This window comes from Mercenaria mercenaria, chromosome 5, assembly GCF_021730395.1.
Source record: "Mercenaria mercenaria strain notata chromosome 5, MADL_Memer_1, whole genome shotgun sequence".
NCBI classification, from domain to species: Eukaryota; Metazoa; Mollusca; class Bivalvia; order Venerida; family Veneridae; genus Mercenaria; species Mercenaria mercenaria.
Window position 1 is genome coordinate 26,736,717 of NC_069365.1, and position 24,880 is coordinate 26,761,596.

At 33.4% G+C, this 24,880-nt stretch overlaps 1 protein-coding gene across 5 annotated transcripts in view; it reads right to left on the reverse strand.

Annotated features, from left to right (window-relative positions):
• Nucleotides 1-7,655: 7,655 nt before the first annotated feature.
• Nucleotides 7,656-24,880, reverse strand: part of LOC128556943 (leucine-rich repeat-containing protein 74A-like) — a 53,058-nt gene continuing 35,833 nt past the window's right edge. For 3 of the 5 annotated variants that reach the window (XM_053543011.1, XM_053543007.1, XM_053543008.1), the window contains exons 2-13: nt 16,713-17,173; nt 14,723-14,928; nt 14,181-14,288; nt 13,649-13,742; nt 11,876-11,925; nt 11,411-11,492; nt 10,943-11,028; nt 10,363-10,557; nt 9,575-9,670; nt 9,014-9,283; nt 8,656-8,741; nt 7,656-8,068 (exon numbers count right to left, since the gene is read on the reverse strand). In XM_053543011.1, the coding sequence (XP_053398986.1) occupies nt 7,762-8,068; nt 8,656-8,741; nt 9,014-9,283; nt 9,575-9,670; nt 10,363-10,557; nt 10,943-11,028; nt 11,411-11,492; nt 11,876-11,925; nt 13,649-13,742; nt 14,181-14,288; nt 14,723-14,928; nt 16,713-17,163 (2,031 nt within the window). In that variant the 5' untranslated portion in view covers nt 17,164-17,173 and the 3' untranslated portion in view covers nt 7,656-7,761. Of the gene's footprint in view, nt 8,069-8,655; nt 8,742-9,013; nt 9,284-9,574; nt 9,671-10,362; nt 10,558-10,942; nt 11,029-11,410; nt 11,493-11,875; nt 11,926-13,648; nt 13,743-14,180; nt 14,289-14,722; nt 14,929-16,712; nt 17,174-18,428; nt 18,478-23,495; nt 23,617-24,880 lie in introns of those variants that run through there. The other 2 variants (XM_053543010.1, XM_053543009.1) reach the window with 2 other exon arrangements.

Consider the following 24,880-nt stretch of genomic DNA (forward strand, 5'->3'; position numbering starts at 1 on the left):
GAACAAAATGAGGATAGTTCAAATATTCGACTTTATGTTAAATTGCTAACTAATATTAATGATTTGATTTGAAATTCTAGTAGGGAAATAAATATAAAGAGAGATAACCGTACAGTGTTTCTAAAGTACATAAAAGTAGCAGTGATCTGCCTTTATCCACCGATTAGTCGAATTTTCGAACCGGAGGGGTGAAATTGGACGGTGGCAGGGTTAGTGTTGGCTCATCGGACGGCGCCCAGGAAACATTTAAAGAAAAGTTAAAATTCAGCGGCGACGGCCGATATTTTGGCCTTCGGAGAACTCGTTAACATATCGTCAGAGTATCGTCCGACTATCGGAACTGGTCCAAACGGCGAATGCTTAATTGGGAGGGTACAGTTAGATTTCTGTTCAAAACTTTACCTCCAAAATCTGTAATGGCACCGTCTAGGCATCTTTAGGAACACTAAGAGGCACCAGCCAGTCTAGGTATCTGATAATGTGATAGAGCGCCTGGCGGCGTTTATTTTGCCGCGCGGAGTAAATTTTCTCTGGCATGATGATGCATAGAAGATGCGGATGCTAAGGGATCCCTAAACACAATCTTTTGGTCAGCTCACGGTAACCGGCTGGGCGCCACTAGACTCAAAACAGGGACATGGCAGAGACCGGGCAGCGTCCGTGCGAAATAAACAAAAAACCGGACTTTAAAACAAACGATCAAATATATTCAAGAGTTTAAACTAATTTTTCACTACATACGCTGAACAGACGTTGATTAAAAACGTTATAACGACGAAATTGAGAATTTCGTTGAATGTAAACTGTACCTTTGCAGGAAAAATGCACTTTGCAGAGGTTATTTATAAACTGTGCGTAATTCAGGGCTTACTGAACATCTAAAACATCCCTTGAAAGATCTAGTGTGCGATGTGCTAGGTTGTTTCACAGAAAACCATAAACGACTTACCAGTATTCGAAGCGGTGTAAAATCAAAGTAAACGTGGTTGGAAGATCCAGTCCCCGGCGGAGTACGTACTATGTGATGATTGACTGAAGCCAATATGTTAAATGTAATTTGTCTTTGAAGAACGGTCAACTACTAGCGGAGCAGAGAGTAATACTGATAACGAATGGAACAGATTTATCACCGACATCAAAGCAAATTGGCATGGTTATTCGTACTGTTCACATAATGACAACACAATTGTTACATGTTTAGTAAATTACCGAACGGTTTGAGTGAAATGTATCTGGTATTTTTACAGTGAAAACTGTCAAATATATATTTCACTAGAAGAAACTAAAATCCATAATTTAAATTTTAGTATTCTAGAGACTCGTCAGCTAGATGGGGACGTACCATGTGCCATCTTATAGACACTATATGGATCTATATTACTCAGTCAAATGTGATTAGTTTGTTAAAGCGTGCAAGACTTCAGTGAATGAAATAAATGTACTACATGTTTTCTTGTTAACAGAGGCAATGACCAGACTATTTCGAGACCAAGTACAGTCTTATTTCAGTTTGGGTGAATGTTGGGGAAGGGATATGTTGTGAGGCATAATGGTTAAGCCTCTGATTTCAAAATACTTGCCCCTAACCGGTGTGGGCTCGAAATCGCGTTGTGTAGTATTTTTCAAATCAGAAAGACATTCAGCTGACCGACGGAGGTCAGGTTCAACGTAGGTGTCAGCCAATGTATTAAAAAGTGCCTGTTGGTCTTCCTTCACCACTAAAATCATTATGACCTACATTATGTTTATGTTGATGTGACTGTTTACTCAACAAAAGCTTTTATTTCTCGTTTTGACACTATTTCATCTTTGACTGTGTCTGACGGAACAGAAGTAAGTCTCAATGATATGTAGTTCTAAAAGCCCACTGGAACTGAGCTGATTTGATGTACGCTAGTCTGCTGACAGGCTTTGTCGAGCCCCTAATGGTGCTTCTCTTGCTCTGCTTTCTGCAAATTCATTGAGCACTTGTTTAATACTATATTGTTCTTTATATTTTCTTTTAAAAATATCTACAAGAGCAAATTTTTGTGTTTTCCCTGTTGGACCGTTAGTACCGAATGCGTATATAAGGGTTCAGCTGTCGCGGATAACTTATTTTTTTAACTCTTAACATGGAGTTCAGGATTTCGGGTTTGCACACAATTAACCAGTTCCCCAGTGGTGTTTTCCATGGACTATTCCGAGGCGAGCCCTCGCTCTGTTTCTTGTTTGTGGTACCCTTTTACTTTGTCTTTGATTTATGTGTTATTTGTCTATCGTTTCGCATACATGCACATACACAAACCCTTGTTTATTTAAGAAATAATATACGGCAGAACCGTCTTTTAACATATCGGAAGAATACGAAGAGGTTATACGCCTGCGAAATAATTCCATGAGGGCACTGCATGACTGAATTATATACGCGACGTGTAACCATTCGTATCATTGAGGTATGTTAAAATATGGTTCTACTATATGATATTTCGATTGTAGTATTTCTTCAATGTAAGCGGATAGATGAAATAGGGAAGCACTGCATGGTGCTAACTATAGCAGATCGACGTGAAGTCAACGCGAAACCGTGTTTTAAAAGTAAAATGTCCCGTGGAATAACTTAGGAGTGCGTAGACATCTTGTAAGTTATTCTACGCGCCTAATTAGTGCATGCAGATTTAATTTTAACACTATTCTGTTAAATCATTTCGATTCTAAAACGCCTATCTTAAATAGTTGTTCAAACGCGGTAGCATTCTTCACACAGCTCAAAATGATGTTGATGTGTTTTAACGGGCATGTGCATGGATTTTTCATATTATAATTAAGTTTGTGTAACCTTTTATATTTACACTATGTGACATTAACTTAAATTATGTGATAGCTATAAAAAGACCGATTGGTTCCAAAACACCAGTTGGTCCAGTTATTGCAAAAATTGATATGGCTTAGAATGTTCCGAGCAAGTCTTTCATTTACCTTTTATAGTGCGTATATATGTAATGTATGATATCTTCATTTCCACAAAGTCATTAGTAGAATTGCTGAACAGTTAAGGACGTTCTGCACGTTTGATTAACCGGAAGTGATGGCGTAATGTCATTTATCCGGAAACTGGATTCGGCGTACAGAAATAAAATCATTTTATGAATTTACGGCAACACGTGAGTTAATTTATTACATTGGCACTTTTACTGTCTTTCTTAAGTTAAATATGATATCAAAACATCTGACACGTTAAATAATTCAAAATAATGTCTTATAATTAGCTTGAAATGTGTAATACACTTAAATCATGCTCAGATATCTCATAAATAAGTACACGGACCTATACATTTTATTTCACCACATTATAGACCATATGTTTATTTAAATCTGTGAGAAGTTTCATTGAAATCTACTTTGTAGAAAAATTTCTATTCGCGAAAATGTTATGAAACATGTGATTTTCCCATAGGCTCCCATTATGAAAAATTGCGCGATGTCCAAATTTTTCAAATCAGTCTTGCAAAAAAATCAAGCACACGACCCTATCTTTTTTATTTGCTAAATCTTCTAAGTATATACTGAAGCTTTGAAAAATCAGGGTTTAATCAAATTCTACATTATAGAAAAAATTCCAATCCAAACGTGCAGAAGTACCTTAATGTTAGAGAGTAAGAGAGCTGTATTTGTTGTTGTTGCTGAAGAACTCGTTCTCCTAGACGTTGTTCATTCAGAGAGAATACTGTAGCTTATGCATCTAGTGTAATCGTTAGGTATCTCAATATCATCGCTATATTTTATGTATTAAAGTAAAAGTAAAGAAGTAAAAACAAACCAACTGTTTAGTTATAAATTAAACTTCCCTCTCTGAATGATACAAAATGTGTTTACCTGACTAGAGCTTTTCACACTAAAGACAGTTTCCGAACTTTAATTTCATTCTTACTTACTGTTCCAGATTCAATCGGTTCTTTAACGTCTTTTCCGTTATGCATTTTTGTGATGATTTTTTTTTTTTTTTTTTTGATGTATTTGCCTCAGAAACTGGCACTTATCAAGTCTTGATATTTAAAAGAAGTCTACGAACAGAAGTTGAATCTATTACTGAAGGACATTTAGTACATAAAGTATTTTTTAACCTTCTTTACATTTGATATTTACCATAACGAAGGTGTTTAAAGTGTCGAGTGAAATTTCTTTGGAAATATTTATGGGGTATATTATTTTTAAACGAAGTTACATACTGTCGTAGGTTTTTATTTTGGGGATGCTGCGTCATGGAATGTGAGTATTTCTATTGGATTTTTCATCTTGTTCACTTAGTTAAACATGAAATAAAAGGAGCTTGTATTTGTATTTGTTTTACATGTGAGAGATCAAAGTATATTTCACTTAAGAACATCGTCTTACACTTTCACTTGTGGCTAAGTCACCTATAAAAATATTGCATCTTGTGATCACTCGGTGAAAGATATGATTTAATCTTACATTGAAACACACAAACACGCCATTATATTCACAAACAATTGTTCATTGGCGGATAGTGAGAAGTTTGACCGTAGTCATAATCACATGGATATACTGTAATGTGGTGGACTTTCAGTACGTTAAAACTTTTTTGATACATTCACTAGTATTCCATCTCCTCTATTTATTAGTGTTTTCAGAACTACTTTGGTTATTTTCCTGAATATTCAAAGCTCGTTAAAGTGATAAAATGCAAGGTTATCGAATGTAAAGATCATATATTGCTGTCAACTACCAGACCAGCAAGCAAATCAGACAATCAGACACTTTTAAATTACAGACAAAATTAGAATGCTCAAGAGCAGTTCTTCTTCCATTCTTGAGATTAACAACAAAATCACTGAACGCGTTACACACATGGTTACTACTAATTGCTGGCTATTCAATTTACGATAATATTTTATACACGGCTACCAGATCCATTCTTAGCTTTAACAAGTGTTACTTCCCTTGTTGCAGTTAGTGAATCATTTTCCAGATATATTTTGGACGTTATTTAGGATGGAATTACATATGCATGAGTACCAGTAAAGATAATTAAACGTAGTAAGCCGAAATAATATTATTATACCGCGATTTTCAATATTTAATGTTTTACTGCCTGCACCAAAAATATCGAAAATGACTTAATACGTAAGAGTCATTTCATCTCGCAATCATGATCACTAGGTGGGAAATGATCTAAGAAAATAAGTACTTGTAGTGATATATTCCGTTTAGAAATAAGAAAGTTATCGCCCACTGTTTAGAATTTTACTGCTGTCTGACTCTGCCAAGATGCTGAAACCTGACCCTTTGCTCACAAAACTATTTCAGTCTCAGCTGTGTTTGACAATAAAACTTTACTTGTCAAATATATCTAAATTGCATGTTTAAAATATAGCCCGCTTCACTCTCACCCTATAAGGAATTCAATTGGCTGTGAATATATTCCGTATCAAGTAAATTTTATATTGTCCGTCCTAAACGTGTTATTGAGACAGAATTCCACACGTTTCCTTTTTGGCTTGATCGTGTGTAATTAAGATGCATACATGAACCACAAAACTTTAATGACAATCCAACAATTAGAACGATTCGAATGTCTTCAGGAAGCGAAGAATCAAATTAGAATATTGTAAGCAATGTAATCGAGGCACGTGGATGTTTCTGTACTGTGTTTGTATTTAAAGCTACTTTTTAGTTGTATGCTGTGTAGGTATTGTTTGTATCAAAGTCGGTAGTTGTAGAGTAAATAATGATCGAATTTAAGTACAGCGGCAGTTCTTACATAAAAGCCTGGTTTGGGTAAAAGTTACAGAGGTGCGGGTTCAAACCTGCTGCTTCATTATCCAAACGATCAACACTAACACACTTTTAACAATCACTCTAGAGTTTAGGCACTAAGCTTTTTTTCAATATAAACAAATAAAACATATGATTGCATAGTCATATATAACAGAAACAAACATGAACAAAATTGTTATATCGCATGCAAGGTAAATACTGCTGGTAGAAAATGTAAAAATGCAAAATAGGAAATAGTGATATTACTGTTTAGTAGTCATCAGACATCTAACAAATTTGGAATTTCAATTTAGTTTCATTGCAATGTTTTAACTTTGATCTATGTACCAAAACAGTCAGTGTTCATGATGGATTAATATCACTAGTTACATTATCTGCCAGCATGAAAAGTCATTTATTGTGTGATTTGTTCATTATAATAATGCTAACTTTTACTTATTTATTTATTTGAAAAATAGTATAAATCTCAAACAGTGATTTGTCGTTAAGGTATTGGACCCCTTATAGTAATGCTTTAAAAAATGGCATTTGCTTGGTATATTCTTATACGAGACATGTCACCATTGATGTCATTTAGTCCCATAATGTGATATAAAGTTAATCGCTTTAAAATACTAAATCATTTTTCATATGTGCAAAGCGTGAAGCATTACACACGAACGGAAAATGTGTTAGTCTACATGAAAACATGAACGAGTAAATTGAGGTAACTCTTTGCAAAACTGCAAAATGGTATAAGCCGTATAACTGATCAGCTGACTTCTGTATACGTTTTGAAATAACATAAATTTGGTTAAAAGTAGAGTTTAACTCTTTATGAAGTTCATAAATAGTTGTCCTTCCCCAGATATATGTCTGTCTCGACAACCAGAAAACACAGAACCTGCAAACAATTGCTTTACAGAACACTAATTTTATCACATTTTCACATTTCCCTAATACTATCCATTACAAAATTATCAAATTTTGCCCGGCTTGTATGAAATCCGTCTTTGTTGCTTTCCAATTCTTGCAAAGTCAATGTCTCTATTCCGAATGTGTCTTCCCGTTTCAGAGGAGGAAGACGTTCATCTGATGAATTATTAGAACCTAGCACAATGTTCCCAAGAGACATTGTTTTGCCTCGTTCCGGGTTGCTGAGTTCAAATGTATCAGGTACCTCCGTATTACCTCGTTCCAGAGAAGGCATAGCAGAGTTCCGTCTTTTCATGTTATCTCCAAATTTATTCATTGCTTTCACTTTGTTGACGGCTCCTGTAAACACTGTATTCATTTTGCTTTGAGCCTAAATGATGAAAACAGAACATAAAGATTAACATTTGTATGACTGGACCTCATTAATGTTTTAATTTCTGGTCCGTTGTTATCATGGAATCCATTCAATGTTTGTATTTGTTTTACGATAGAATTCCGCCAAAGCGCTTTGAACGCAAATTGCAGTATATATTTCATGAACAGACTCGGTGAAATTGAGTCTGTTTTTATCTTGCTTGGTTGAGTTCTATGCTTACAAACGATTAAAAAGAATAGAACAGATTCGATTCTCTTATTGCAATATTGCTATATTAATGTAAAAGTTCGAACGTTGTTTAATGTCTAGTTATAATATCTTGTAAAAGAATACAGAGTTTAGCTACATATAAATATTTTATTAACTGCAACATACTTTTCTCACTGTAACAGACTGTAATAAGAAATTAATCAGTAAAATCCACTTACCAAACGCGAGGATATGAATATTTTGAAAATCATCACGTCGTCAGTGTGATCGTTAAGTGCACTGTGAAGTAGAATCTTCAGTCAAAATTTGTGAAGAGCACCCAGTTATTAGTAAGTAAAACATAATAAAGTGATGAGTAAATACACACAATACAATACAGTGTTATAATATTTTATTAAGTGATATAAAAAAATGGGCACAAAATGTGTTGAATTGCCTTCACATATGAAGACTGTTAGCAAATGACACAACACCGCCGGATATTAGTTATTTCGGGCAGTTCTTGTAGAAAGTTTAGGTTTGGTGACTGTTAGAGAGGCTCGTTTTGTTCTCACTCGGTCTCTCTGCGGGGTACCAGGCTTGCTGCTACCTGACCGAGCACGTGCTGCAGCTGCAGATTTCACACGTGTACTTGCCTTTTCTTTGTTGCGTTTATTTCGCTTTTCAACAAGCTCCTTGAGAATTTTCCTTAGTTCTTTTAGGCCTAGATCCTCTTTGCCTCTCTTCTTGGCTTTTGTTGTCCTCTGAATTATCACTTTTGACATATCTCTTTGAGCAACCATCAGTTCTCTGAAAATACAGAAAAGATTGTTTTCAAGACGTATGAATATGTTTTCCGTATAAAAATGATTTTTCAAAGGAGATCACTATATTTAGATGATAGTTCTCAAAGCGATATGAAAATACAGTGTCATTATCGAAGTACATACTTGCAATTTTGACAATGTGACGTTAACATCCCTCACCCCAAACAAAAAGCATGTAATGCATGGTAGCCCGCTCGCTTAACTTAATAGGTAGAGCGGAGATCTACAGATCACTATACGGTGAGTTCGATTCCCGGACGAGGCGTCTGTTCTGCAACGATTGACCAAAGACATTGTGTCTCGAGTTATTCCATCCTAGGCCTCAAATTAATGCAGAGAAGTTGATACTAGAGGAAATGTTAGTATTGATACAGAATCCAAGAACGAACACTGATTTAGTTACCTGCTCGCCGTTACATATATCTGAATTAATGTTGAGAAACGGCGTTAAACCCAAGGCTAACAAACACGATGCATGGTCTTTATAAACAGTTTTGACTTTATATAACAGGGGTATATTTAATGTATCAGGGGATATCAAAGTTGAAACAAATTTGTTTAGAATATTACTCTAAATCCAGGTATCCGTCTTTCTTTGAATCTATATCATGCATGATGCAGTCAAGATGATATTCCGTGAGTGGCAGTCCTAGAGTCTGAAACAGCATGCAAATAGTTATAGTAGGTCAAATATGGTAAAGTTAAAAGTAACTACATGAGTAAATCATTCGACGATTTAATTATTCTTCACATACAGAAGAATTTACCATTTAAAGTGTCCAAGATAAAAAAAAAACGAGAAATGTTTTCTTTAATATAAAATGCCATGAATATCGTTCTGCAGATACATGTAATTAGTGTATAAAAAGACAAAAAATATGTACGGAGCCAAATGTGCTAAATCATAGTAAACTAGAGAAACACTTACCGCCACACCCTGCCTCAGGTTGTCCCGGCTCACTAAGCCCCGGCTTTCAACATCAAGATACCCAAAAAAGTCAATTAGACGTAGGTTATCTATACGCATGTATTCTATAATAACCATGACAGGATCGAATCTGTTTAGATCATGAGGATCATGTTCCTTCATTTCTAATTCTATTGCACTATACATCTCTACACCATGTTCAACAAGAATGTTTTTCTTCTCTTGAAGCTTCCTAACTAGGTTTGTAAATTCTTTATCAACTGGAATATCCTGAAAAATGCATGAATACCAAAAACATGTATAGGGCGAGTCTTTGCTTGAACTGCTTCTCGCATACTATGGTATATATATCGTGTTCTCTATATATAGTTTCTATATGCCTAGTCAGTTATAAGAACAGTTTTCATCAATATTGTTTGAATATTTACAGAAAAGCAAAAGACATTGAAATATGTAACTATATATTCAAAAACCTAAAAACACATGACGATGTGGGGAAACTGAGCAAGATATAACATAATTTCATTTCAGAATATGATAAAAATAAAAACTGAGTCATACTTCAATATTGAGATATTTGATATTGAGTTTCGGTGCCCCGGTAATTGCCCGTACGACCGCCTTCGCACCGTCAGTCGTCATAGGATTCTTTGCCAGCTGTAATTAAGCAAAAAGTTAGATATAGTCAGATTTCGAACCAATTTTCATTTGTATAAACATGAATTGCTATTGTTAATGTTTTGTGCCAAAAACAACATCTGTAGTATTAATTATATGATGATGTAAAGAAATAATTCAAGACATTAGTAAATATCCATAGAACTGTTAAGTTAAAATTATATCTTTTGTTCAATTTCACTTGAAATTATATCCAACTACTGACCATACCGCCAATTATATATACAAGCTCAGTAACTCATGGAAATGATGATTCAGAACATGTCCCAAACATCATGTTGTGCAGAATGATATGATTATAATAATTTATCACACAGGGGAATGTTCAGTCCGAGGATTCTGTTGTGGCGACTACGAGGCCCCTGCATACCGCATTTTATAAAAATTAGAATAAATAAGCAAACACAATTTTTTGTGTTATTATTTCTTATAGAAGCATATTTAATCAAAACGCAGGAAATCAACGGATCAAATGTGATCAACAAGCCCGATTCATTTATTTGATATTCATGTGTATTGGATAATAAAATATTGTTTAACCAAATTAACAAGCAATTATTTGATTCATAAAAATTCAAACAATAAATAACAACAAAAGCGTAGTTGATATTAAGGGCACATGTTAAAAAATCACCGGATATGAAAAAAGGTTGCAGTTAAACCATATTTACTTGAAGAGATTGAAGAGATGTATTTCGAACAAGTCCATGCAGCAAGAAGGGCAGTGCCACTACATCTATTCTGTTGTTAGTGAGATCTAGGGATTGTAGAGTCTTGTTCTTTGGCAAGGATCGGGCTAAGGCGATACAACCTTCCTTTCCTAGTCCATTCCATGACACATTTAATGTGCGGAGACCTTGATTTAACTATAGATGACAAATTCTAACATTTTAATTTCTCGCTAATTTTCTATTATTGGAATTCGACCATATAAGAATAATAGTTTTACTGACGACTTAAAATAATGAAAGAATGAAATATACATGTTGTACACAATTGCAGTGCTGATCTAGATTTTTTGTTTAACGCGGCAGAGATCATCAAAATATTACTTCGTAGAAAATCGCACAAAAAATATCTATCTCGTTATAACTTATGTTTAAAAGTTTTCTGTTCTTAGTTTAGGGTAAATAACCATATTTCAGAAATAGCTCGTATTTCGATTTAAAAATCTACTGAAAATGAAGAAAAAAGAAGATAAATATAAGATAACTGAATGTTGATGTCGGGTATCTATGCAAGAATGTATACCTTAATAGCATTACACAAATGTGCAGCACTTTGTTTTCTAAAGTGATTCCATTGTAGATCGAGAGTCTCTAGAGTTTTATTGTCCTCTGAAATACAAGTCATTACATACATATATTTTATTTCAGTAAACGTTGTAAGCTAAAACTATCAAGAAACAAATTAAAATGATAAATATCAATCAAGCTTATATGGAATATTGCATTTACACATGTATTTATAATCAGATGCTAATTTTCGAAGATAAATCATAATCAGACTTTTTTGCGTGTTGCCTTTAAACTGTTCTAACTACATTACTTTGGAATTAGTGTTGGACTGCAGTAAAATATGAAATGTAATCAAACAGAAATAATCGCCTTACATATGCTTTATAATAATTTGACCACTGACCAAAAGAATTTGATCAAATACAAATTAAGATTTTGTTTTTATATTTGTCGTGTCGTAAATGCTACGCGAATGACTTACCTAGTTCCATTGCCAACAACTTTGCACCCTCATAACCCAAGTTATTATGGCCCAGGTAAAGTTGTTTTATGTTAGGAGTGCCCTGAAAAAATATCTCCTTTAAATGTTTCTAGTGAATGAAACCAGTTTTCGGAATGTTGTTAGTAGTATATTAAAAAGTGTATGCGTCATTAGATGATTTATAACTATATAATGATAGTTCAAATCTTTGACACTCTGATACAAAATCACACTCTCGTGATTTGCATTTATATATTTATAATGAACAATGTGAATGCAAGGATGAAATTATTAAAATAATAATTATCACATCGATAAAATTAAAAACCAATTAATGGTTTAATTTGTTCTAAATCAGTAACCTGTTATGAACCCCTGAAAGTACTGTTTTTTCTGATGTTAAAAAAGGTTCCATCTACAATTGATCATAGTGAAAAATGATAATACTGGCAATAACCAACTTACCTGTATAATTTGAACAATAAATTCTGTTTCTGTGTGGTCCAATGAATTTGCTGAAAATAAAATAGAATGAAAGATATATCCTGTATTCAAGTAACTATATAAAAGTAGTCAAAATAAGTAACACGACGATAATGAAATGGTTCGTAATAATTAATGCAACAAGAGGACCATGATGGTATGAATTGCTCACCTGTTCCCACATGACCCAGTCTTGAGTATGACGTCGTTTTTTCTATTATTTGACAAAGTGACCTAGTTTTGAACTTGACCTAGATATCATCAAGATAAAAATTCTGACTAATTTTCATGAAGATCCATTGAAAAATATTGCCTCTAGGGAGATCAAAAGATTTTTCAAATTTTAGACCTACTGACCTAGTTTTTGACCGCAGTTGACCCAGTTTCGAAACTGAACTAGATATCATCAAGATGAACATTCAGACCAACTTTCATATAGATCCCATGAAAAGTATGGCCTCTAGAGAGGTCACAAGGTTTTTCTATTTTTAGACCTCAAGATGAACATTCAGACCAACTTTCATACAGATCCCATGAAAAATATGGACTTTAGAGAGGTCACAAGGTTTTTTTATTATTTTACCTACTGACCTAGTTTTTGATGGCACGTAACCCAGTTTCAAATTTGATCTAGATATCATCAAGGTGAACATTCTGACCAATTTTCATGAAGATCCATTCAAGGGTATGGCCTCTAGAGAGGTCACAAGGTTTTTCTATTTTAAGACCTACTGACCTAGTTTTTGATTGTAGTTGACCCAGTTTCAAATCTGACCTATATATCATCAAGATAAACATTAAGACCAACTTTCATACAACTTTCATGACCTCTAGAGAGGTCACAAGGTTTTTTCATTATTTGACCTACTGACCTACTTTTTGAAGGCACATGACCCACTTTCGAACTTGACCTAGATATCACCAAGATAAACATTCTGACCAATTTTTATGAAGATCCATTTACAAGTATGGACTCTAGAGAGGTCACAAGGTTTTTCTATTTTTAGACCTACTGACCTAGTTTTTGACCGCACATAATCCAGTTTCGAACTTGACCTAGATATCATCAAGATGAACACTCAGACCAATTTTCATAGAGATCCCATGAAAAATATGGCCTTTAGAGAGGTCACAAGATTTTTCTATTATTTGACCTACTGACCTAGTTTTTGATGGCATGTAACCCAGTTTCGAAAAATTGACCTTGATATTATTAAGGTGAACATTCTGACCAATTTTCATGAAGATTTTATGAAAAATATGGCCTCTAGAGAGGTCACAAGGTTTTTCTATTTTTAGACCTACTGACCTAGTTTTTGACCGCACGTAACCCAGTTTCAAACTTGACCTAGATATCATCAAGATAAACATTAAGACCAACTTTCGTAAAGATCCCATGAAAAATGTGACCTCTAGAGTGGTCACAAGCAAAAGTTTACGCACGCACAGACGGACGGACGCACGACGGACGCTGCGCGATCACAAAAGCTCACCTTGTCACTTTGTGACAGGTGAGCTAATAAAAAAAACCTGACAGACATGAACTGTTTGAGCATCATCTTAACGTTGTAGACTACTTACTTTTATGATATGACCACGTTTATACGTCAAATTATCGTTTGCTGTAATAACTCCCAAATTAAAATAAAAATTACAAATATACCTTTCATATGACATTAATTTTCGTCTTTGAGATTTAACTACATTTTAATTAAGCTAGAAATAATGACGGTAAAATGAGAAAAAAACACTTACATTCCAGCCTAAGTATATTCAATGTTTGGTTCTTGGGAAGATTTCTTGCTAAAGCCGCAAGACCAGCCCTACCCGGGCTTGTGTTCGATAAGTTCTGAAACAGATGTAAATTACCTGTGGTAAGTCGATTTTTATAATTATAACAATTTAATTGTTCCTAATGGTCAGTTTTCATTCAATCGTACTACCATTTTGTATACAATTCAGAATTAATCAAATATATCATTAACTTACAATTTCAACCACAATTTTCCATGTAAAATACAATCCAGCTAGCTTATGGAAGACCGGTGGTTTTTCTCAGATGCCCAGCCATGCCTTAAATAATGCTTTTAAAGTATCGGGTTTACTAAATTTTGGGAGTATGTACGAATAGACGAATTATTCAAATAATGATTTTTAAAAACAAATGTCTGATCAAATGTGTAAAAGAAAGATACTGATTTCATCAAAGTTAAAACTATGTCCATAAAAAAGTTAGTTGTAATAAATCTGTAAGCCTTCCGGGCATGAAATGAGATATAATATTCACCACTTCAGTGATTGTGTAGTTGACAACCAGCATCTCAGATATGTACATGACTCCAAGAGGTCCCAGATCATTTCCCGAAACGTCAAGAACCATGATATAGTAGTCACGCTGAAAGGTAAGAAACAAACTTTTTTTATAAAGGAATGAATAAAAGCCAGTCACTTGCTCAATTCAGCGAGCAGATGGGCATCGTTAGATATTGCATTTAGAAAAACATAAAAATGAAGAAAAAAAGCTGTGTTGTTCTAATATTCAGGTCAGTATAGAGGCACCGCTTCTAATATAGTCCATTTCAATTATATCTACGACAACATTCGTTAAAACTGCTTATTATGTGGAACAAAGCATTTAACAGTGAAAATGTAATCTTTTCTCCTCATCAAAATATATTTTTATATGTTTAACAGAACAACAAATTTACACAGACATTGACAGCATACATGATGAATTTAAATACAGGAAACTTATAAACACTCCTCTTGTCAAAACTGAAAGATACAAATTCGTAGAGAAGAATATATTTCATGGCTTGATCTACTTACCACAAGTGAAATGGAGATTGGTTTGACAGTGAAGTGACTGAGAGAGGTGTTGGCCATACATATTTCTCTGCTCGTTGTGACCTGTTTGATGTACGTCTGTGAAGCTGTAATGCCGAGGAAGGAGCATGCTCTGAGGTAGATGTCGTCCGTCTGTACGATACGAATCTTTGGTGGCTTGTACGTTCGTAAACATTCAAGTGGTACATCTAAAAAACACACGGGATTTCAATCGGATAAGTGTAACTACCATTAGCTGTGTAGATGATAGTTACAGACGATAGTTACATCGAATATGCTGGACAACTGAGAATGTGGTTATTTTCTAGTATGTTGTCGCCTATACATTATTCTTTGATGAATGTTTGAAACGGTCAGCCAAACCAATGAAGCGAACATTATATAAGAATGTTTTCTCGCTGACTGAAAAGTGCTTGTCCGTAATGTAATTAAACAACTTTATAACTGAAAGCCTGGTCAACGACCAAATGCCATATGATAATTTAAAGAATGATTTGGTGAGCAATGACATCCTTGTAGACCATTTGACTATCCAGCTATCTCTGATAACTACGGAAGGTACCGAAAAGTATAGTGTATGCCAGTTGAACCAAATAAAAATTTACATGTAGTAATTATCTGTAAATACACATAAAAGTTTATGTGACATGGGAAAGTTTTGCCGCCACCACGATAACTACACAAACCTAATTTGTATATGGAGCATAGTAGTGTTCAGTGCATAGTATATCAGTCTAAATGCAGTTTACAGAGAAGTGATGTTTAAAAAACTGTTTTGTTTTTGTCTGAAATGAGACAGATTATGTAAAATATTTCAATTTTGAATATCAATATGATGCCGTTTTGTTCATTTTCATTTAGAATACAAAGAGGTGCAGAAAGAAGGAGAAAATAAATAAAAATCTTCTTGGAATCTAAGTTGTATAACTTACAAACTGGAGTTATACCGTTATTAATTTTTGCCTGTATATGAGATTATTGTAAGCTGGTTTGTCTGATGTTTGAACATATAGGTAGGGCTTTAGCTAACGTTTTGAAGTAGTAGCTTAAACTAGCATATAGGCTTAGAAAAAATATATATGGGTTAAATATGATTATTTCGACAGGGGTCTTTGTTTCTTGTACTTTTTGGATTGTAGAGTCAATTCAATGCCCACTTATATTCGGTGCTAGGGGGCCGTGATAAGATCTATAATCTATTTTGATGTCTTTTATTATTAACCTTGGTTTCGTAGTATCCAAATGATCTTTTTATTTGTTTATTGACTTCATAATTTTCAACCGATTCCTTTTTTTTTTTTTGTTGTTTCAAGCGTTTCCGGTGCCATTTACATGTATTCTTTTTTCACAAAAACGATTGAATGGCCAACAATTCAATTTGAAGACAAAGTTGTGTTATTAATGAGCGCTCGTCGTATATCATTTGAAGCTATCATCTACATTATACAGTTACTGAAACTATATGCTAATTCCTCTACTGAAGCTTTGAAACATATAAAATATTCATCACTCAGTTCTTTGCCCGAACAAAACTACAAACGCACAGAGTGGATGTTTGAAATCTGATCTATCATCTCCATCCAACAGTCAACGAATGCTACTTTACAATTTATTAAAGTTAGTTATCTCTAATCAGATTGTGTAATTATCAAACTTCATCTACCAGCTATATTTACTAATTACATTAAGGTATGTGCACTGTCATAAGGTTTGTAGAAGTTTCTATTAATATAGCAAACAATATTTTGTTTAAACGATGATATATGATCCAGAATGTACCTTTTGTTTACACTTTTTAAAAGAGGGTTTATAAGGTTTCTAGATTTCTTACCTAGAAAAGAAAACAAAATTAATGCTCTCATAAATATAGACAGTTGTAAATAGGAAAGAGCCAGCCTATATAACGAGAAGAAACAATGTTATGCTGTGTACAAACTAAAAGGTATTTAATTGTTATAGATTTCATACTGACCTTCGTTTACATCAAAATCAAACGTAGACGCTTCCCTAGATACAAGGTTTGACCGTGTATTTGGTCTAATATTATCAATAATTCCATTGGCCGATCTATATCCCTTTGATGCGGATAAAGTAAATTGTCTGGGACTAGAATAGCTCCTTGATATTGCACTGTTTTTATGGTTTAAAGTCACAGCTGAATTAAGAACAGTTCTATTAACACCTGTTTTATGTCTCGAACACGGTCGAGAAGATCTCGGAGTCACAGAGTATGATCCATGTTTACTGAATGAGGAATTGTCATATGGATCACTTTTTGAGAAGAACATCACTTCATTTTCCTCCATTTTCTGCACTACTGAGGTTATAGCACGCATGCGCAAATCATCTGGTATTCCTGGGTCAGGCTCATCTGGCGGTAGTCCTGATAGGTCTAGAGTCTTACTTTTGTTCACAAGCACCATTTTTCACTGTCTGTGGAATGTAAAAAAAACAATGTTTTATTTCATTTTTAAATTAAAAAAATCTCGAATTTTAAATAGAGATACATTATGTTTCACGTCAATCGTTCCTCGTTCGCTATTGTTTTACATCGTTAATAATACATTGAATTTTGTTTTCGTAGTCCTTAACAATACAGACATATTAATAAATTCTATTTCGTTTTTCTTACTATCAGACTAATTGTCGACTTAAGATCGCTAATCAGCTTATGATTTAAAATCACTTTACATAATCACGATTAACAAATATGGTTAACAATTAACAAATTTTACGTGAACAAAAACGACCCTTACCAAATTTCGGATTGGCCGATATAATTTTTCACGTAAATCTTAAATGGCAAACAGCTGACGTATGGCTTTATACTAATCCTGTCTTAATATATAGTTAAGGTGTTTAGTACAAAAAAGACGTGCGCCCTTACGTGCAAATATATTTGAATGTTTTCAAATCTACTATTTTTTAATAACGAAGATGTTAGTGAATAATCTCTTCCATTTGTATTATCGCTTTAGCAATTTTCATTTAATTCACCGAAAAATAAAACACCCTCAACTGAACTGAAACATTTTGTTCTTTTCCTATATAACAACAAATGATATGGTATAATCTTTACTTTAAGATAGAAACTGTGAGAATAGATATCTTATTTAAAACATATCATACTTTATTTTAGTTGTCGCCTTCGAGTTAAATTCTCCGACTTTTCCTTTTAACTGAATCTATCCACAGCACTTTAATAATTATATACGAAACAGAACTAATAGCTCCTGTCTCCTTCAGTATTGATCAAATCAGAAAAATGACAGTGTACACATCCAAGTACCATTGAATTTACATAATACATAAGGAGTATTTGTAGTATATGCAATGTTTGTTTTACTTAAACATTGTTAAATTGTAAAATGCCAGTAATTTCATTGAACAGAAGCCAGTACAAATCTCCATTCGTTCTCTTCGAAACTTGAATCAAACGCAGGATGACACGGGGACAACAAGGATATATTTACACTGAGACAATCAGGGTGATTGAATGCCATAGACGTAAATTCAGATAAAATCATAAGAGTGGAAGATGAATCGAAGACAAACAACTGAAGAGAGAAATGCGTTTGTTCTATCTGGAGATGAGACACGAGAAGTGAGAGATAGTTTTCACGAGGTGGTCTATCGTGCATAATTAAGCACTAAATCTTTCCAAAGTTTATATAGCAACAGATTATACCTAAGAGTTATTCGTCAGAGTAATGGAAAGTTATTGCATTTATCTCTATAGGTTATACATGTACTAGTGATTATACTTGTTGAATTTCTGTCCGAATCAAAATATATCTTCTTAAATCATACATAATTAACTTCAAATTTGCATTAAGATAGTTTAAGAGAATAAAAATAAAACGCAAATTGAATATATATTCTTCAGACATTTACTGGAAAAGCCAACATAATACTATATAATATAATGCTCATGTAAGATATTTCCAAGTACATGTATAAGGAAATAGCATTTAATACAGAGTGTAGCCATTCAGGTTGAAACTTTATCCCTATTAATAACAAGACTATTTCTCTCTTCGAAAATCAATTTTCACATTAATATTTTATCTTGTTAAACAATGATTTTATTCACACTTGAAAGCAATGAAACAATCAGGAAAAAGTTAAATTTTTGCAGAAATGACATAAGCATAATTTTCCTCAAAATTGTTTAAAAATCTGTGATCTGGATGAATAAATGTTTCCTCAGACTTTTATGTCACACACGACATGTTAAAAGGGACTGGTCCGGTATATTTGCTCTTGGAAATACATTTTGCCTTACGTAATAATCAATGAAATACTTCTGTCGTTCAAAACATATTTACCTCTTAAACTAATCACCACTTGTCCTACACTCAAAGGGATTAAAGTCTAAAAATGTAGATTGTTCCGCCTGAGAAAAAAGTTGATTATATCTATAGGGTAGTCACAGAAATGAGAATATGGCACGTTTTTACTCTGCTTTTCCTAAAATCTGAATAATATGCACATGGAAGAAAAAAAAATGTCACTCGGCTGTGTACTGTAAAATGTGATGTTTGATAATTTCTAAATCAGAACAACTATCTCAGATATGAGGGAAATGCGGTTTCGGAAAAAGAATTAAATTTAGATAATTTCCTTTCTAAAATGCTGATTATGCTCATAGAATTTTCATTTTACAAAAGCAAAATCCATTAAATATGAAAATATATGACAATAAATCTATTTAAAAAACCTAAGAACTTTAAGCATTATTAATAATATGTATCACCTTTTCAACTCACATTTTAAAGTGTATGATTATTTGTATGAAATAGACTTTCAATGCAATCGAGCAATTTCTTGTATTTAAATATCTGCCGAATAGTTATATATGACATATTTATTCATAAGAGGCTATGCCTTGCAGCTGTAAGGGGGAAATTAACAGTTATTTTTGGCTCTAAGCGTTTGTTTTCAGATATTTCATTTATGCTACATAAATTTGAAATTCAAAGTTCATACCAACATCCTCGAATTCGTACAGGTAAATCTCTTTGATTCATTCCTTAAACACAGCAAGGCAAAATTTTATCTCCGACAAGTTTCCCATTTTCAGCATTCTTCTAAATCGTTATATATAAAGCATATGTGAAGAAAGAATTATTTACTTAATATGTTTTCTGTTTACTTTTCTTGAAACCCCAGGTGTTTATGGCAACAACACTTAAATAATAAAATACATACCGAGAGCAATTTAATTGTTTATCAAACACTTAAGGCATTCGAAACCAATTCACGTGTACCTAGGAAATGTGCTTATCAGGTTAGATTGACTTTTATTGTACCATTGTTTCCTGTAAAAGCTCTTACATTTGAAGTAAGAATCAAACAAGATACTTCACAAAATCATAAATATAACTAAATCCGTAAATCATAAAAGTAAAATACGCTCTTGATAAAAATTAATTTTAGTTTCAACAAACTTAGCTTTGTAAAAGGAAAAAGCTAATATGCGGCTCGTTGTCATTTGTATTCTGTGTAATATATTGTTATTAGTTCTTCTAAAAGGCAAACAGAATTATAATGAAAAATGTTGATGGACCTTCATTGCACAACCTCTGCATATGGACAAAACAGTTCAGTGTTATCGCATGTAAAATAGGGCATATAGTACGACAATGTATTACGAGAAATTGTGCCTTGATTTCTTCGGGGTATTTACAGAAGAGAAACTTGCAGAGTATATATATTTCAGATGTGTTTTAATCATGGATACGCCAAGTACTGCCTCACATATTCCAAAAATACATATAGAAATGCACCAAGTGAATCTTAAACGCTTTTTCGATTTGTCAAAATAATGATGTTTGCATTTAGCAAACAATTATGATATCAATAAAATTAAATACACAAATTTACAAATCACAATGCACACAAATGGCAATGGTATCATAAATCGACTCTACAGAATGCATGATTGATGTGATAATCATTACGTACAGGTTTAATATTATTTCACATAAACATCAATTCTATAAAAACTGCCAATGCTGCAATTGATGATGGTGGTGATGATGATGATGATGCTGCGGTGATTATAAGTAACAATACCACTTGGATAATTAACAAAAATTATAAGAGATTAGTCGGCGCTTGGATGGGGAAGGCTCAAACTTTGACATTGACTTGTGACCTTGACCTTGAGCTAACATGACTGACTCATGAGTACTGCACATTGTCTCGATGAGGTAATCATTTGCCTCAAGTTTCATGATTATCCTTTAAGGGGTTTAGGAGACACAGAACGGGCTAAAAAATTTGACCCTGAGTTGTGACCTTGACCTTGAGCCGACATGGTGACTAATGGGTTCTGCACATTGTATTGATGAGGATATCATTGTTCCAAGTTTCATGATTATCCTTCAAGGGGTTTAGGAGATACAGAGCGGACACGAAATGGAAGGCTCAAACCTTTGACCTTGAGTTGTGACCTTGACCTTGAGTCGACATAGCTGACTCACAAGCTTTGGACATTGTCTTGATGAGGTGATCATTTGACCCAAGTTTCATGAAAATCCTTCAAGGGATTTAGGAGATACAGAGCGGACACGAAATGCTACGGACGGACAGACGAAAAGACGGAAGGACTGACGGATGGAGACCTTTCTTATAACACCCCCTCCTCCTCCATAATCACCCGTGGCGGCGGATTGAAAATGCTAGTACCAGCAGGAGTGAACGTATTATAGGGTTGTTTGGATAATAAAATGGCACCAGAATGACTGTTCGTATTACAGAACTGTACCAGCAGCATGACACGTGTCATAGTGGTACCTGAAAGACTGTACGTATTTCAGAACGTTACCAGCAGGATTATATATATTGCACGGCGAACCAAAAACGTTTTGGTCTTTCTCTGTTGATGACATATCCATAAAAGCTACACCTAAATGATCTGCTGGTATCAAACATGCAATTTTACAATATGATAACTTGCCCGAATCATGATAACTGTGTTTTTATACAATTCTACATTCTACCAAAAAAAATCAAAGATTTATGACCTTCTGTGGGCAAGATGTATCAAATATGGATACGGGAAAAAATTTATTGATATCTACCTTGAGTTGGTGGTTCTAATATTTTAAATACAAGACTTGTAGAAAGCCTGAATATAGATTTCGCTCTATTCTTTTTTCACAGACGGCTGATAAGTAAATGACTTTCTTTTTTCAGACAGTACTGGAATACGGAGTTTTTGTCAGGCAAACAGAAACAGACAAAGCGAACTTGTATAAATATGAAACCGCAAAGATCTTTCAACATATTTTATTATCCCAAACAATTGTAATATCTGAAACTATTTCGGAAAACTGGAGGCAAACAAATCATATAAAAGATCATATTTTCAATCTGTCATTTGTTCAACATTATATTCTTGTCTGGTGTCTCACTAAAATGTTAGGAGTCTTCCTGATATATAAGATAATGTGATGCTTACTTTGTAGCAATATATACTTTTTACAATTTCTATTTGTAAGAAATGTCCAGAAAAAAATATCCGAAGTACAATATTCTCATTAAAGTTATATGGAAAATTACATCTTAAAACTGTTCTGGAAATATTATATCTGTCTGACAGAAGCGGGAAGGCTGTTATTGTGAGTGACTTGAAGGTTGTTATAAGCAATAATTAATTTCAATATGGATGAACTGATCAATACAGTTGTCACAATATCTTAAATGCATCACTGTCGTTACCTTGATCTAGAAAATAAGATAAAATATGTCACTATCAGGCTAATTCAATAAAGATTATAGGTTATTTATTTTTAAACACATTTCAAATTTGTTAAGGTATTAATTCGTGCTTTTACACGTGTATCAAAGTGAAGGGATGCTGGCCTGGACAAATTCATAAGAAGAAAACAGAAATATTCCTTGTGTTGGCTTTTACTTGTTTGCCTGTAGTGAACCGAATAGACTATTCTTCTTTTTTCTCGAAATGTTTGCAATTTGAATAATGTTTTTTATTTATTTATTTATTTAGTAATCAAATATATGATTAATAAAATTGTCATTAGCGAATTCAATAAATCGCTTCATCAGGAAAATTCTTTACATACTTATCATTAACAAATTTCAATTAACATTAATTAATTAATTAAATTTAATGAAAGTAAAAAAATATTCAAAAACGACCTTTGACCTTTAACATGTATTACAAAGAATGCCCTTATACTAGATAAAGGTATACTAGAACCACATTTTCTAACAATTTCTAAATACAGTGTGAATAGAAATAAACAGGTTGATGTCATATAAGTGTTTATCTATCTGGATATCTCTAATGTCTTAGATATAAAAGTAAGGTAAGGAGTGCCATCAGCAATTCATATGCAATGTAAATATATTGTTCACTATAGACTTGAACAAAGAAGATTTCGGACTTTTGTGCATGAATGAAATTGCCGAATATTGAAGTGAAATAATATATGATAACTAAATAATAATGAGCCGTGCCATGGGAAAACCAACATAGTGGGTTTGCGACCACAACATGGATCCAGACCAGCCTGCGCATCCGCACAGTCTGGTCAGGATCCATGCTGTTCGCAAACAGTTTCTCCAATTCCAATAGGCTTTAAAAGCGAACAGCATGGAGCCTGACCAGACTGCGCGGATGCGCAGGCTTGGTTTTCTCATGGCACGGCTCATATATATTATAATCTTTACAGTAAGATTTATAATAAAATGTGATAACAAAATTCAAGAATCTCTAACTCACAGGTATTGTTACACCAAGCCCTTAATCCTCTGATATTTTTTTAAGTTTTGCTATCCCTATTATATACGAAACAGAACTAATAGCTCCTGTCTCCTTTGGTATTGATCAAATCAGAGAAAAGGACAGTGTACACATCCAAGTACCATTGAATTTACATAATAAACATAAGGAGTATTTATAGTATGCAATGTTTGTTTTACTTAAATCATTGTTAAATTGTAAAATGTCAATAATTTCATTGAACAGAAGCCAGTACGAATCCCCATTCATTCTCCTCAAAACTTAAATCAAACACACGACAACACTATGACATCAAGGATATATTTACATTGAGACAGTCAAAGTGATTGAATGACATAGACTCAAATTGAGATATAATTGTAAAAGTGTAAGATGAATCGAAGACAAACAACAAGAGAGTAATGTGTTTGTTCTTTTTGGAGACGAGGCACAAGAAGTGGGAGATGGATTTCAAGAGGTGGTCTGTCGCATATAATTAAGTACTTAATCCGTCCAAAGTTTAAATAGCTACAGGTACTAACTAAGAGTTATTTGTGCGAGACTTGGAATTGCAATTATCTCTACCAAACTCGTTATTCTGCTTGCTGAATTTCAGTCATCATTTTAAAATTCGAAGTAAAGATCTCTTCTTAAATAATACAACATTAATATCAAACTTACATTAAGCTAGATTACGAAAATAACAACAAAACTCATACATATTTGGGAAAATCAAGCCGATACAGATATAACTTTAACTTTCATGTAAGATATTTTCAATTATGACAAAATTGTATATGATATAGACATTGTAGTCATACAGGTTTAAACCTTATCCATGACAGTAACACGATAATTTCTTAGTTCGAGTATTAATTAACCTGTTTATATTTTGTGTTGTTAAACAATGATTTTATTGATTCTTGAAAACAATGAAACAATTAAGAAAAAGTTACCTATTTGCTGACATGACATAAGCACAATTTGCTTAAAAACTATCTAACAATCTGTATCCTAGATAAATAAATGTTCTTTCAGATTTTTATGTCACACACGACCATGTTGAGAGGATTGATCCGGGGTAATGAAGACAGGCATGTTTTTGTTTTACTTAATAATCAATGAAATACTTCGGTCGTTCAAAAGAAATTTTACCCTTACATTAATCGCCACTTGTCCTACGCTCAAAGGGATTAAAGTCTAAAAAATATAGTTTGTTCAGTCTGAAAAACAAAGTTGTTTATACCTGTTAGTGTATTCATAGAAATCAAATTATTTCAGGTTCGATTTTATTCTGCTTTTCTAAAAGCATCTAAATATCCGCACAAGTAAAATCAATTGCCGCTCGGCTGTATACTGTAAAATGTTATATTTGATAATTTTAA